The sequence below is a fragment of the Xenopus tropicalis genome, chromosome 3 (assembly GCF_000004195.4).
Source record: "Xenopus tropicalis strain Nigerian chromosome 3, UCB_Xtro_10.0, whole genome shotgun sequence".
In the NCBI taxonomy this organism is placed as follows: domain Eukaryota; kingdom Metazoa; phylum Chordata; class Amphibia; order Anura; family Pipidae; genus Xenopus; species Xenopus tropicalis.
Window position 1 is genome coordinate 30,079,890 of NC_030679.2, and position 15,584 is coordinate 30,095,473.

The following is a 15,584-nucleotide window of genomic DNA, read 5'->3' on the forward strand; positions in this document are numbered from 1 at the left end:
ATCGGGTTTTGGGTAGGAAATCCTTAATTCACCAACCAGGTGGCGTGGTGTGCAGGTACCCTGTCTGGATATCCGGGTAAACTGGCTTATTATCCCTCTCACCCACCCTGATGATGAAGCAATTTCTTTCTCTTGAGGGCGGGTTCAGGGCTGGGGGTCAGCTGGTACAGGATGGGCATGGGTCTGCCCAACCGGACCGTCACAAGACTCCAGTTTGTGGATTATATCTTTATCAAGGCAATCAATATGACCTGACCAAAATGCATACATGCAAAGAAAATCAATTCTTTGGACAACTGCCATAGCTTTACATTGTATTTAAGGTAAAACAAATGCAATTTTATAGCCTGCTTTCTAAGAAAGGGGATGGTTTTTGCCCCCTGTTTATAACTGGTTAAAAAGCAGGCTCAAAGAATATTTATTTTTAAATAATTAGAAGAAGTTGCCTGTAGTTATTTTGTTTCAGACCCTACTAGTTTGCATAACTGCTTTGTTTTTCGCTTGATTTGTTTTTATGCCCTGCTAATTAACATATAAAATGTCCCCTACACTGAAGGAACTCGGTTCCAAGGATATTTATATGCTGTTATGTGCGGGCCCTGCAATGATTCACCTTTGTAGAAGATTTATAATGCTAACCAAAATCACAACAAAAGTTTATATAAATACTAGATACCTATCAATGATTTTCTGATACACACCATTAAGTGCTTACCTACCATAATTAAATTAAACTCTCTAAATCATTAGAAATCTGTACTCCACAAAAACATATATAAGCACTTGCCCTTTAAAAGAAATTAGCTAGAATGCAATCTGTTATCTGGAAAGCTGAGTTTTTTTTGGATAAAGGGTATTTCTTTTAAGAACCATGTCTTAATGTACTAAAATATGTTATATATTAAGCATAAGTGTAAAGCACTGGCAGGGTGTGGGGAAGTTGATTCCAGTTTGTTAGGCATCCAACAGTGACTGTTATTGCTAATCCTATACCCAAGGGCCAGTGCTCCCTTGAAAAATGCTTTGGCCTGAGTTATAGTCCTGCCAGCGGCATAGCGCCATGTTTTTAAAGGGTTCAGTTTTCTTGACAGTGGTCCAGGACTATATAGTAAAAACAGTAGATTTTAGGTTTGAACTGGTGGGTCCCAGCTCTTGTGGCCCCGCGAAACTAGGCCCGCTCCCTGTCAGTACCTCTGGGCACTGCCATCCCCAATTCGGAATGAAGCAGATACAGTGCGTGCAGTGGGAGGGGGGCTGGAGTTGGGATGGCCATATGCATGAGCAACTGGGGGTGCCCCTGAGGTGGCAGCCCTGGTGGGCCCCTGGACTCCCAAGTTCAATGCTGGTTTTATTTTACTGTCTATGGACTTGGTCCCAAAAGCCGCAAGAGACCTCTGAAACTTTTCAGAACATGGTGTGATAATGGCAAGATTAAGACCTGGACTGCGGTGTAGGATTAGCCACTGAAGCATGCCACCAAAAATTGCCACCCACCAAAGTTTTATGGTTTCCCATCGTCATGGATTTTTATTAGTGTAGTCCCCATCAAAAACCAACAGGGGAAAATGTAGGAAAACTTAAAATCAGGGGATGTAAAATTGCGGTTTCACTGTTATTGTTATATAGTGCCGGCACGCTACTCGGTGCATTACAGATGAGTCTGTACGTGCCCTATTTTTTACCCTTTGTTTTGTTTTTGTCACAAGGATGACAAATTGAAAAGAAAATAGATATTGATCCTATAGGATGGAATAAATACAAACTGTCACATGATGGCCAGGGACTTGATTTGTATTGAACCCAGACAGCTATGGGAAGCAAAACCAATGCAGCTTGCCTGTGAGCTCTATAATGGACATGCAGACTAAAAGCGCTATGGAATATGCTTTTCAAGGAGAACTAATGCTCCCCAAAGAATTTCTGGACATGTTACAGCTTATGTTTTAGGATTCTATACCAGCCCGTTGCCCCAACAGCCCTTATAGCAGCGATAATCTCTGACTCCAATGCTGCCTCTTTGCCCCCATCTTATACCATTACTAATATAGCAAATACCAGTACATCTATCACACAGAATTTTCTATTTACTATTTGTTAGATATGTCCCGAGGTGCGTTGCATCATTCATATAAAAGAGACATAATGCTATAGAAGCTAGAAATTCATAGGGAACGAGAAAAGAAAAGTGCCTGTGGCCCTTAGTATTTTTGTGTTTATCACTGGTGCCTTTCCAGCGCTGGCTGTACAATTTATTGTGCGTACAAGATTTTCTTTTTTTTCGGTTCTGAAGATACAGAAAGCAGCAGTATGCCCCCAGCCCCTCCTAACAATTGTTTGGGCCTGGATGATGACCTTTATTGGATAACTGATGTTTATAGATACAAGCTTACAGATTCACTTGGGTCCTAAAAGCTTTCATCTACAGACATCAGGCAGCCAACTGAAGAATGCATCAGTGTTTTCCTGATAGCCGGCATCTGTAAATATCCATAAACATCTGTTACTTAATATAAGTATTACTTCCTTCTAAGAACAATACCCAGTGCTTGGATTTAGCATTTATTTAAGAATTTTCTAAGTAATGTGTGAGTGGCCTGGGCTCAGATGTGAATGCGCATTTTGTATTTCTACAAAAGATACTCTCTGTGTTGGAAAACTGTTACTGCCCTAGAAAAATGGGCCACCAAAATTCATAAATGCCCTGGTGAACATTTCTTTTACATTTTTTCAAAGTGTGAGTTTTATACCCTAAAAGGTAGGCAAGTCTTTCATGGAGAAGGACCTGCTGCAAGCCCGTATTCTCTATATAAACGGTATAGATTTATGGGGTAGAGGGTGTTTTTTCCTCATTGCAAAGCACTAAATGATCAATAACGCAGAAGATTTAACCTCATACTTGGTGTTTTTCCCCTTAGATTTGCTTTGGAGAAACTGGAAAACAATAGTTCATGCAATTTCAATTTTAAAAATGCTTATTCTTATCTGTTTTTCTTCTAGTTACCTCATCGCCGAGTGACGTTCTCAACGTCCAATCAGGCACCTGATATTCAAGACCCATCTCAGCACAGTTACTATGACAGTGGGCTGGAGGAGTCTGAGACCCCTAGCAGCAAGTCCTCATCCGGGCCAAGAATAGGGCCATTAGCACTACCAGAGGACCATTACGAGCGTACCACCCCTGATGGTAGCATTGGTGAGATGGAGCATCCTGAAACTGGTAAGAGATGGTAATGTGCAGAGATCTGCCTTGGCACTCACCTTTCACCGGATCTCTTCTTTGCCCAATAAACTAACACTAAACTAGGCCTCCATTGCTTATAAATTAACATGGACATCTATAATTACTATTTACTCACAGGTGCAGCCATAGTTATTACTAAGTTCCATGTTAGGCTATCCTGCATAGTTACCAGTGCTGTATTCTTAGGTATAGTTAGAATAAGGTAGCTCAAGATAACCTTGTTTGCATGGTACCGTTATATTGCGTTATGGGACCTACCTAGCAAATCACAGTGACTCTTTTCTGCTACATTTTTGTCATCTTTTCTATCACATGGATGGTCGTGTTGGCAAATGTATGCCTGCTAGGATACAGCACATAAAATGCAACTGCCCTAAGTACACGTTGCATTTTTACCCAAAAAAAGGGACTTTTACGAAGAGTAATGGATAAGTTGTTGCAGAATTGGCAATTTCATTGGAATTTACATCTGGAATTTCATGCAATACCTACTGCCCCCTACTATTAAAGATGGAGGGGTCACAGACAACATTTGGACATAAATGTACTGTAAGCATCAAAATGACCTATGGTAAAACTAGAATATTTTGCCAGCGATTGCATAGCGGAGAATTTTTGAATTTACAGGTTCAAATGGACCAAGAAATAACACTTATTGTTTCAGACATAAGCATATACCTTAATTGTGGGGGCCTTTACAAGACAAACCCATTAAATCTTAGCCTTTATGCTTACCAAGGCATTTACCTTCAAGCTAATGAGAAGGGAGTATATATGTGTATTGTGATCAGTTAGATCTCTGTGACTGTGCGCTAATCAATCACCATGTCATGGAAATAAATACTTAAACAATCTATGGTTACGATTTATGATCTCCATACGGCTACCTTTACAAAGTATTAGAGTGAAGCTTGTGAGGCTGAAAGGATGCTGATAATCAGAAAATGATTCCAGCATTGTGTCCCTGAGAAATGCAGCAGTATTACAGAGCGAGTTACATTAATGATTCTGAATCAATATGAGTGACAATAATGAGCTTTAGCTGATGATATTTAAATGCAGAACTTCATATATTTTCTTTATGCTTTTTACATTAGAACTGTAGTTGTGGTTTGTGAAAAGATGATATAAAGAAACACTAGCAGCATGTCTGGACTGGATTCAAAATGGGCCCTGACATTTAAAGTACACAGAGGCCCAAACAACCCCCCGCAAGCCCAATAAATAGTGACTGTCTATGGCATCTTATAGCAGCCCCTCTGAACCTACTGATTGCTGGTCCAGGCCTGACTAACAAAAGGTAGTTTTCAATGGCTGTGGGTTTAAGGCTTTGTGGGTTGCCCCCACCTTTTTTTTTTGCTGTAGTTCCAGAGGTATCCAAGGCCATATAAACATTCTTTCCACACTGACATTCATACCGGGTCCTGCAGAGCTGCAAAATTGCGAGCCCCCTTTTTCGTACTAAACATACTAAATATTGGGTTGCAGTGCCCCATCATTGACTGCCCTAAAGTGGATAGAGCTGCATAAGTGGAGCTTTGTTTTTCATGGCAGAAGTATCTCAAACGGTATTTACTTATGAATGTATAGTGACGTCTTCTACCAGCATGTAACTGGGTGCAAAAAATCCAGTAGCACGCTGAAGTTGCAAGCCATTTAAAAAAGTTTTTATTTGCAAAAAAACATACAAAAAAACAAGAGCAACATTTCTTAAGCTTGAGTAAGGGTCCAGAGGGGCCCGAAAACGTTGCTCTTGTTTTTTGTATGTACTTGGGCAAATAAAAACTTTTTTACACGGCTTGCAACTTCAGTGTGCTACTGATTTTTTTGCTGTTGGATATTGACCCCCATGCAAGGTGAGGTTCTTCCAGTATTTGCACCTGATACCCGTTTGGGTAAGTTAACAGAGAGTTGAGCTCCCCAATACTGCTATAGCATGTAACTGGGTGTCTTACAATATCTTGCTGCCTGTTCCTCTTATAGAGGGTGTTTGTATTGATGTCTATGTAGAATGCTGCTGTTGAGTTAAGAAACATGGTAGCGCCCACTCCTGTTTATAATGAAACACCCAAAAGCCCCATGCAAAGAGTATCTTTCCTCGAATAAACTTTTGCATCTTTTTTCCTCTATAATCTTTCACATTTGGCCATTACTGAAAGTAATTTGTTATTTTGTTGGCCTTGGAGCAGTAAGAAACAGCCATCTTCTAATACCTAGACCTGACTCTTGGATTCACCTTCCTAAAGTACAGATATCTGTGGTGCCTGTGCCTATACGTCTCCAGCTGATTCAGACTTAACCCCTCTTTTTATTAGCTAAGGAGTTTGTAGTTTCTTTACCATTGACTTTGTAGTTCCTTAACCATTGACTGTGACATTTCCACAGAGACCATGTTACATTAGAAGCCACACTTTTGCTGGAGGATTTGGCTAAGGGTAGAGAAGTGCAGAAGTGTTTCCTCTAATATAAATAGAAAAAAGGGATCAGCCAAGACATTGTTCGATGCCCTTACTTTACCCATGTTCATGACAGATAAGAACTAGTAAGTCTGATCTCTGGTATAACTTGCAGAAAAGGCAGCTGTAAAGGCCGCTACTGTATAAAATGGCTCACAGTTCTCAACTACTGCGTCCATGTGATAACTGAATGGTTGATGTCAATTATAAATAGTATTTTAAATGGTATTAGTATGATGGAAGCTAATGTAGTTCAATTTACGTCCAGTTTTGCATTTATTGGTGCATACCAAATCAGTCACATCTCCTTTCTGTACAATATATAATTTTAATATTTTTGATAAAATTGAATTTGCCATGTGGACTTCGGTTTTAGTGTCTCTGAGAATCATGTGGACAGGGACCCTCAGACTCTCCAAAATGTGCTATCTCTGCAAACATGCCCTTTAAATTTGTGCCTAGCAGACAGAAATTAACTAATGCTTATTCTCATCCCCCCCCCCCCCCCCAATCGCATCTGTCATAATGGCTGTTTGAGAGTGTCCAGCAATGATGCTCTTCCTTATTCGGGATTAGCGTGCATGCTGTGTAATGTAGCATATGAAAGCTCAAGGGAGCGTGTACATGTATTAAAAACAAAGATCAAGAGGGAGAATTGAAGCCTAAAAGGACATGTTTGTTAAATGATTCCCCATACATTACTCTAGAGGTCGGAGGTGAAACAGAGAAGGGTTGTTAGATCTGCCTAGATGCTTGGGTATCATTTTTGTTGCTTATTAGAGATTAGTCTGTCTGTTGTTCGGCTAACAACATGCCTTAGCTCTGAGGAAACCTATAGCCTAAGGAGAAAAACATTATGGGTTTGTATAGAGGCCCTATATAGATATTGGAGCCAGCAGTCCAATGTATTTAATTAAAGGCATATTGCACATGTAACATTTCCTCTGTAGGTGATTCAAGTCTGTCTTGAGAGTATTGCTCTTAATCTGGGCATATACAGGGTTTGATGGCCTACCCAGTGGGCTTGAGGCCTTGTTGGGTCCAACCTAGCCCTTTCTTATTTTTTACCTACACCTCATGTGGGTGGTGTGGCAACATGTGCAGTTATGGCCATTGGCATTTTGGTAACTGTGCTGGTACTATTCAGCAGCTTTATTGGTAAATTAGCTTCACTATGCATAATGTTTGAAAGAGTGACCCCTATCAGATTTACTGGAGTGTACTAGGGGGTTTCATCTAACATGTAGCAGACATGAAACAGGCATAGATGATATTCCTTTAAACTTGGGCAACATGGATCCATTTTCATAATTATACTTATTTTGCTAAGGGTAATATGGAAGCAGGCTCTATGATATGAGTCATGGGGTCGGAAGATGGATTTCAGCATCCCTTCATAATAAATTGGAGGGTTGAGATAAGGAATCCTTAGGCATGACTCCTATTAGCCCAGGGGAAGAGCATTACCTTCCAGATCAGGTTCACAAGAGGAAATGGTCATAATTATGTGAATTAATGTGCTCTCCCAAATCCAAGATGTTGTAAAAGTCATGAACAGGTTGTGGTTTATTCCTCATTATGAGAGCGTGCAGATTACATTTAATAGGCTTTTTGGTAATGGGCAAAAATATGAATTTTTAGATGTTGACACGTTTTATTAGTGAGACGTGAACAGTTTTAATTTCCCCATGCGAGATATAAGATCGACCATACACACAGTTTGTCCTGCTTTGCCCTATTAAAATTATGGCAGTTCATTAAAATTCCACTTGTCTTGGCACTTCAGATAAGTGGGCCATCTAAAGGCCATAAGTGTGTATCAGAGATACTTGCTTGATAATAGGGATTTCTGTAAAGCAGTCAGTGCCAGTCAGAGGGAGCAGTTGGTTCCTCCAGCAAGCAACCCATGGCTTTTATGTCAACACTTGAATGAAGAGTAAATGGGAACTGAAGAGTTTATATTCTGTTTTCTTTTTATTATCACAGTCCACAGGGCGATAGCTTATTGTATGCACAATGTCATATTTGCATTTATACAGAAGAAGTGGTCATAGTGGCCATGTTTTGATTATATTTTTTCTTTACTGGCCCATGTAGTTTGCTTTAGTGGCGAGCCACTTGGTACATCCCAGTCACACACACATACTACTAGGTAAAGGAGTAGGAGTGTAACTGTAGAGCAAACAGACCCTGAGACTGCTGGGGTGGGGGCAAGAGATGAAGGTTCAGTAGTGTTTCGGTTCTCTTGTTTGAGTCAGCCCTTTCCTTACTTTAAACTAAAAGACCCCAAGTGCTTAAACCATTCCAGTTATGCTTTAAAAGCTTAAGCTTTGCTAGTCTTGCTCTCCTGAGTAGTCTGGACATTTTTTTATGGCTTTATTCAAGGCAGTATCTCTGCCACCTTAATACATTGGGGAGAGGAGGATTATATGGGTATCATTGCACATAAAAACATTTAGTTTTTATTGTGGGGCTTTGGGGACTTGGGGGGTGGGTTTATAATAACAAGCAATTAGCTTGCACTAGGTCTAGTAACCCATCATATTAATAACATTTTAACCCAGACCACACACTAGTTTATGCTGCTTGATCTATTGTTATGGTTACTAGAGCTAGCTTGCCCCTATCATATGTGCTTTATTAATGCACAATGGTTGATGGAGTTCTGTCTCCCAAGTAAGCAAATGGGCAACAAACCACTTGGAATCCTACCGCATTTCAATAGCAATCGCCTGCACATATGGCTGCTCTCACAAGAAAATATAGTAGTCTGTGCTTTCAAAGAGCAATAGCCTAACCTGCAAGTGCACCCTCAGGTCCAGGCTATTTCCATTGAAGAAGACTAGGGGTAACGTTTTTATCACCACCCCTCTGAGATGGAAATTGCTCAGGTGACAAAAAGCCTTAAACCGTCTGTGTCCTGTTTTGCTAATGCACCATGATGGCGGCACAGGTTATTGGTCTAGGATTTGGTCACTTATCCGGTCTTATACAAAGGCTATTGTTCATGAGTTAGGACATAAGCCGGACTGAATCCTTATTTTAAAAATGGAGTTTCATTTGTCTGAAAGGATCAGACTGTACTTATGATGCTCAGAATTCAGTGCATATAGCTTTTTTCCCCCCCTTCATTTTAGTGAAATCACAAATCTCTATGTTTCCAAAATAGGATTGTCCATACTCCAGACAACCCCCTACTTCTAATATTGTTTAAAAAAAAGTATTTTAATGATATAAAATAATGAGATCATTAGGTTGATCCAAACAGCAAGAGACTATTCTCTCTCCCCCCCCACCGCTCTTCCTGGGTTATGTCCTGAATATCCTCATCCCTGGCCGGATGTATCCGGGCCGCTCTGTCTATCTGCGATGAGCTTATTCAATTAGAAGCTTCTAGCCCTTGGGGGTATAATTCCATTTTCGGTTGCTGGATCTGCAATATGTGTGGTTATCCCTTGTTAGTCGCCGTGTGCGCACACCCTCCCTGGCTGTTAATGCATTACCCTGCCTGCATCCAGTCTAATCACTTCCCGTTAAATGCTGCTAATTGAATCACACCGGTGTTATCAGATACGTTCCCCCTCGTGCCACCTCTTCCTTCCCACTTTCTTCGAATGATATGCAGTGTTTGCTGCGCAAATGTTACCAGGTGCCAGGCGCCATCCCACCCTTGTACACCAGAACCCACATAGCAGCTCCCTTGCCGGTTCCCCTTCAGGGCAGCTGGTGGTGAGTGTAAAGGCCTGTGGGTGTGAAACCGAGAGCCTGGAGCAGATCGCTCAGCTTATGACAGGCAGAGAATCCGCTCAAAGCTGGTTAACACCCTTACCTCGCCACCTTACACATATACCAGCCTCTGCTTCCCACCACCACCCCCCTCCTGATCTGTCACTTGCTAATCCATCTGTTCCTGGCCGTAGATACCAGCCTGTTAGCCAGAACATCAAACCAATTAGAGGAGGATTTAAAGCTCTGTCCAGAGAGAGAGCACAAGTGTGGGTGAGGCAAGAAAGATGTGCTGCGACTTCAAGAGAAAGATGGAGACACGAACACGAGCGAGAGAGAGATGCCTTGGTTTTGAGGGAAAGAAGGCTTTTTTAGATGGCTAGCCTCTGAAGTGGGAACCATTTGAACTAGTACTGTGTTAACTACTACCACACACTGTGCGTCCCCTTTCGCTAGAGCTGTATTTTAGACTGCAAATTAATCCCATCTGAAAGTTCATTGTGTTCCCAGTTCAATAGAAAGGTTGCTATGCTGTATAACTAGAAAGCAACTTAATCCCCTCAGATCAGGCTGAGATGCAGCACTCCCAATTTCCTCCTAATGGTACATGTCCGTAAGTGAGTCATTTGTAGCTACATGATAAGAGAATATGTATTTTTTTCCCCCAAAGCTGATTTTAACAACGTCCAAAAATCTATCTAATTTGTATGAGTTAAGGCGATAGGTGATGTGTCAATCACAGTTCTTACTCAAGCTAATTATAGATTCTCTCCTTCAGCTGCATTATATCGACACTATTAAAAGGTATATTATAATGTATTCCTGCTTTTATTAGTAGCTATGCTGTTTGAATTGTAGGCAATGGAGAGAGCCATTTATTTTTACAGGAGTGATTCCTTGACTGATGTAGCCACACAAGCAGTGGGCCACATTGGGCTGATGTAAATGTTTAGCCATTAGGCCAACTATACGATTACATAGGGGGTTGCTAGATCTGTAGATATGTAGTCCATGGGTGGTATCTATGGGCCAATACGATCACCGTGTGATTATTCAGTGGGACCTTCTAGTGGCAGTCTTCCCATTTATTCTAATTGACTACCTTTACGTGTGAAAATGAGGCCAATGTGAATAAATCTGATGGCCCTGTAGTTCATAAGGATAAGAGTTTTGGTCCGCTGAGTGCCCCTACCAATTGTATTTGGCTATTACTGCACAGTGATTGGCTCAATGCTCCATTGGCCTTACTCCTGTTCTATTCTTGCATTTGGCTGTAGATGGCCACAGACAGAATGTGTCAAGAGGGAAGATGAAGACACATTTAGCAATAGTCTCTTTTGGAAGCACAAGTCCTTTGTTTGGTATTGATCTGCGCAGTGGTTGAGGCATAAAGCTGTGTAGGTGAACTCCAAGCTTGCTCTCTTATTTCTCTTTTTCTCTGGCTCATTGTTTTTTTTTTTTTTTTTTGATCATTCGATCAAGGAACCGTATTTTCAGGAAGATACGAACTCCCATTCTACATTGTTTGCAGGAGATTCCTCTCCGATCTGGCCCCGTGCCCGACTCTTTTCAGCTTAACGATTTTATCTCCCCCTTCCTGGGTATTATGCACTCGAGAGCCTTGAGCCAAGTTTGCTCTCAACGCCACGTCTCTCTCCTCTCTGTCACTGTCTACAGGTCTGCCTGTGCCATTCTTCTGGGCCGCTGTTGCCATGTTGTACCACAGTGTCTCTCTGTAGAATCCCTGTCCAGTGTGACTGTGTAGAAGTCTCCCTTTCAGCCTGGCTTTTGTGTTTGTGCCTTAATCACACTGTGTGCTGTTACAGATTCTAATCTCTCAATGTAAATGTCCAAACTTGGTTACGAGTGCATGGCTCCCTAGAACAGCAGATATGGATGCCTTGGCTTAGCTGTAAGCGGATGCAAGTCAGACAGTCCCTTCTTTATGACTGATATAAATTCAAGGTAGTTTACAGCATATGGCTTCAGGGACAAGATTTTCTTTTACCAGTATGTGAATTATTGATGCTGAGATTTCTGCAATGGAAGCCCCATACTCTATCAAAATTTGAATTTGGAAGGTTGTTGAGTGGTAGCATAAAAAAAAGTTGTGGTCACGTCAAATACATTACAATTGCGTCCAAAAAGGTTGCATGTGTGCGGTTTTGCAATTTTTTTTGGCAAAATGGGACAGATCCGCTCATCACTACCCTTAAGTGTTTGCAGTACAGGTTTGTAGAGGGTCTTTCCGTAATTCGGATCTCCTACCTTAAGTCTGCTAAAAAAAATTATTTGAACAGTAATTAAACCCAATAGGATTGTTTTGGCTCCAATAAGGATTAATTATATCTTAGTTGGGATCAAGTACAAGGTACTGTTTTATTATTACAGAGAAAAAGGACATTTTTTAAAATGTGAATTATTTGATTAAAATGGAATCTATGGGAGATTACCTTTCCGTAATTCTGAACTTTCTGGGTAATGGGTTTCCGGATAAGGGGTCCGATACCTGTACTAAAATACTTATGGCAACTCACTAGACAGGGACATAGACAGATACTGATGCGTTGCGAAAGACTGTAGTAAAGCAGTTTAGTGTTCTTTAATGGGGTAATGCAATATAAGGCACTAAGCTTGGCCAGAAGCAGTTACCTTAGCAACCAATCAGCAGGTAGAATTGGCTGATCACTTGTTCAAACGCAAACATCTTATTGGTTGCTATGGGTTACTGCTAATGGGCAAACTTAGTGCCTTTTATTACATATGGGGAAGGAGCATAGTCAACCTATATTCTCAGTTTTCTCTACCATTACAGTATATGTGTCCTCCTCTGGTAATCTTAATTTCCTGTTCGTACTGTCAGTGGCCTTATGGTCGTCTCTCTTAGCCTGTCGGTGTAGCATTTTCATGAACTTGGCACCAAGAAATGTAAAAAGTCTTAGCAAATGGGAATTGGTGGATTAGCCCATTTCTCAACTCGTATGGGTGGCAGAAGCAGGCGGGGGAATGGGAAGAGCAAAGACCTAAGATGCAACTGAGATCTGTGTGGCAGGTTTTGAAGAGGATCAAACCACTGTGAGCAGAAGAGGATTATGGGATTAGTCCTATCCCAACAGTATCGGACACAGTTGGCCACTCACAAATCCACTGTCTCTACAGCACTTGATCAGTCAGTGTCAGTCTGTTGCTGGTTCACAAGGGACTTGGTTGCATACACTGAATTCTTTGCATAAGGATGCAAGTCAGTCACTGCTGCACGACATGTTCAAATGAAAGAGGACAAGTTTGGCTTGTTTTTGTCCTGGATTTATGTTGTTTTCTTGCACAGGGCACATATCATTTTAAGAACTTTAAAGATGCTGGTAATCCCATACTGATATAAAACAAAGGGCACCTTAAGCCATGCTGAATGCTTTTAAATATTTGCTATTTTGAATATCACATCTGTGATGTCCATGGGTATTACATGCTCATTACCGTATGTCCCAGGGTACAGCCATGGTTCAGTTTCACACAAATTTGTCCCTAGCCCCATGCAACTTGACATCTCTGAAGCAAGCTGAGAAGCAGGGTTCTGTTTATACAATCTAATATGCTCCCCTCCTAGTTCTGATGAAAATAAATGAAAGATTTAGTCTCTTTATTAAATTGGGTATATATTCCCTTTAACTGCTTAGTCCTCTTTCCTAGCTGCCTTGCTTGCTTTGCTTTCTCTTCCCACCCTCAGGTTGGCAGTTGGTGAATAGTGCAATGTTCTCTATTTCCCTCCCTTGCTTGTGCTTTCCCTCCCACTCTCTAATTGGCACAGAGATGAATAGATAAACATTGGTGTCCCTCTCTGCTTCTCCCCCCCTCTGTCTCTCGGATGCTCTAATTGGCACACAGATGAACCGAAAAGCTCTGGCCGTGAATTTCTTTCTTTTTTTTCCCCTCTTGATTCTTTATCTCTACCTTGTTATTTTCCTATGCCTTCATTTGTGCCAGGATAAGCTTTGATTCTATCTCTTCCCCTCTTCTGACTCTTTCAGATTCCTCCCCTGCCTTGAATTGTTAGATGTGCTGTGGGATTAAAAGGATTAATTCTTTAGAGCTGTGTCCACCTCACTCTTATATATAGATATAGATAGATGTATCAATAGATATAGTATGTTTTTGGATAGATTTTTTTTAGGTCTGATAGACATTAATCGTTTGAGCTCCAATGTACTGTACATTTACCTTAATTTCTTTTCGGCCCCTTTTTGCTATATTCCCTAGCAAAGTTCTTAGTATTTATTTAATCCTGTCCTCTCCCTATTATTCTACCTATTTTCTGTCATTCATTTCATGATTCTTAACTGGTATTTTACTATTAAGCTTATAGTATATGCCTTTTCACTTGTGCTCTATTCTGTGTTCTGGTTCTCGATCTACAGTACGTGGGCTCATTGGTGTGTGGGCCCAGAACCCATTCCTTCCGCTTAAATCAAATGGCAACTAACTGAAGGGCATTTTGTCTTCATTTTGGGGAGCTGGGTTTTTAGTCTGTGTATTAATCTGGTAATGGGGGGTAATTTTGTGGCAAGACTGAGCTCAACAAGCATTTAAAGCCAAGTATTGGTAATGTACCCTTCCTTTGAAGGCTGCATATGGACGTAGGCAAGGTTTGTGCCATTCTAGTAAGCCATGTAATTTGATCAGATGCTTGACTGCAGTAGGTGGGACACTAACTGCTGAAGTTACTATAGGTTACTAGATTGGGGTACAGGCCTTGCCTGTGTTATTGTATAATTCCGTTTTTGCCTTGTTTGACTTTGTCCTGTTTAGTTTTTGTCATGGTTGCTTGCTTTGTGTCTAGTTTGTCCTGTCTTGCCTGCTGTCTGTCACGTTTGCCCTGTATCCTGCTAAACTTGCCCGTATCACGTGTGCATAAGTTGCTCTCCTTAGCGTGCACAACTTTTTTCCCCTTCCTCTCATTTATTTCTTCTCTTTCGTACTTTGTGCACTCGCATGAATTTTCCCGACTTCCCCTCCGTTCTGTACCCCCTCCTCTCCATATTTGTATCCCCTTTGATTAGGTGGAGACAGGCAGGATATTCAGAGGTTTTAATTAAATGATAACAGCCTTAGGCTCCCTCCCTTACGGATGATAACACAGGCCTTTATCACACACGCTCCCAATCCGTTTTCTGCCTCTCTCCCGCTCTCTTCTTTCATGTGTAATTTTTAATTATGTTTTATAATCTCAATAGCAAAATAGCCTTAAAACAAAAAAGCATCTCTTTCTACAGTGTCTCTTTTTTTGTGTCCCAATGGTCCTCCAAGGTTTTTATTTAAGCAGCACCAGAGTGTGTGGTCTTTTTTTTATTCTTTATACCTTTTGCAATCTGCATGCCTCCCCACCACAACAACAACACATGCACATTTTACACAAGGTAGGCTTAAATTTTAGGGACAAATTGTGGTTCAAGTATTTTAAGCCACTTTGTTGCTTAGAATTATGCAAGGCTAAACAGGGATTTGAGTAAAGAGGCACTGTTGCTGCTTCAAACATGTCTGCTGAGACAAACAATATGGCAGCAGTCACTCATTCATAAACGCAAATGAGCAGATATTTTCTGTGCACATAGCATTCTGCACTCATAATAGGCTACACGTGTGGTTCAGTTAAAACTAGGATGAGTGCCAAGCAAGTTCAGTGAGGCCTGGCTTTTCACTGCCATAGTACTATATCAGGTACATCATGTGTATGCTAATAATTTGTCAATAATTAGCCTTTAAAAAATTGCACAGGCACAGTTGACCCTCCAGATGATCCTAGCATCTCATCTTTAACTGGTATGAGGAGGAGAGCAGCGCCGGATTTCTTATCTGGCCAACCCCATTCGGCGCCCCCCCCCCTCTCCCCGTCCATGCGCGTTCGTGATACCCCCCTAAGCCCGGGCCTTTGTGGCCTTGCCACAAATCCGGGCCTGGAGAAGCGGACTATCTATTAAAAGATACCAACTTGAGTTCTCATCAATTAATAACCCTAAGTTAATGCACATTGTGAGGCTGGAAATGCTCCCTTCCTACCCTTAATATATAAGGAACATACCAGCACTCCTTTTTGGGCTCCTTGGCCACTCAACTTGTAAGTCTTCTCTAACATATGCTAAAGTGGCATCTACAATAATGTGGGT

At 41.2% G+C, this 15,584-nt stretch overlaps 1 protein-coding gene across 7 annotated transcripts in view; it reads left to right on the forward strand.

Annotated features, from left to right (window-relative positions):
- Positions 1–15,584, forward strand: part of pcdh1 (protocadherin 1) — a 125,395-nt gene that overhangs the window by 83,762 nt on the left and 26,049 nt on the right. For 6 of the 7 annotated variants that reach the window (XM_012958418.2, XM_012958411.3, XM_018091906.2 and 3 more), the window contains one exon: positions 2,998–3,217. In XM_012958418.2, coding sequence (XP_012813872.1) covers positions 2,998–3,217 — 220 coding nt within the window. 7 annotated transcript variants of the gene reach the window in all.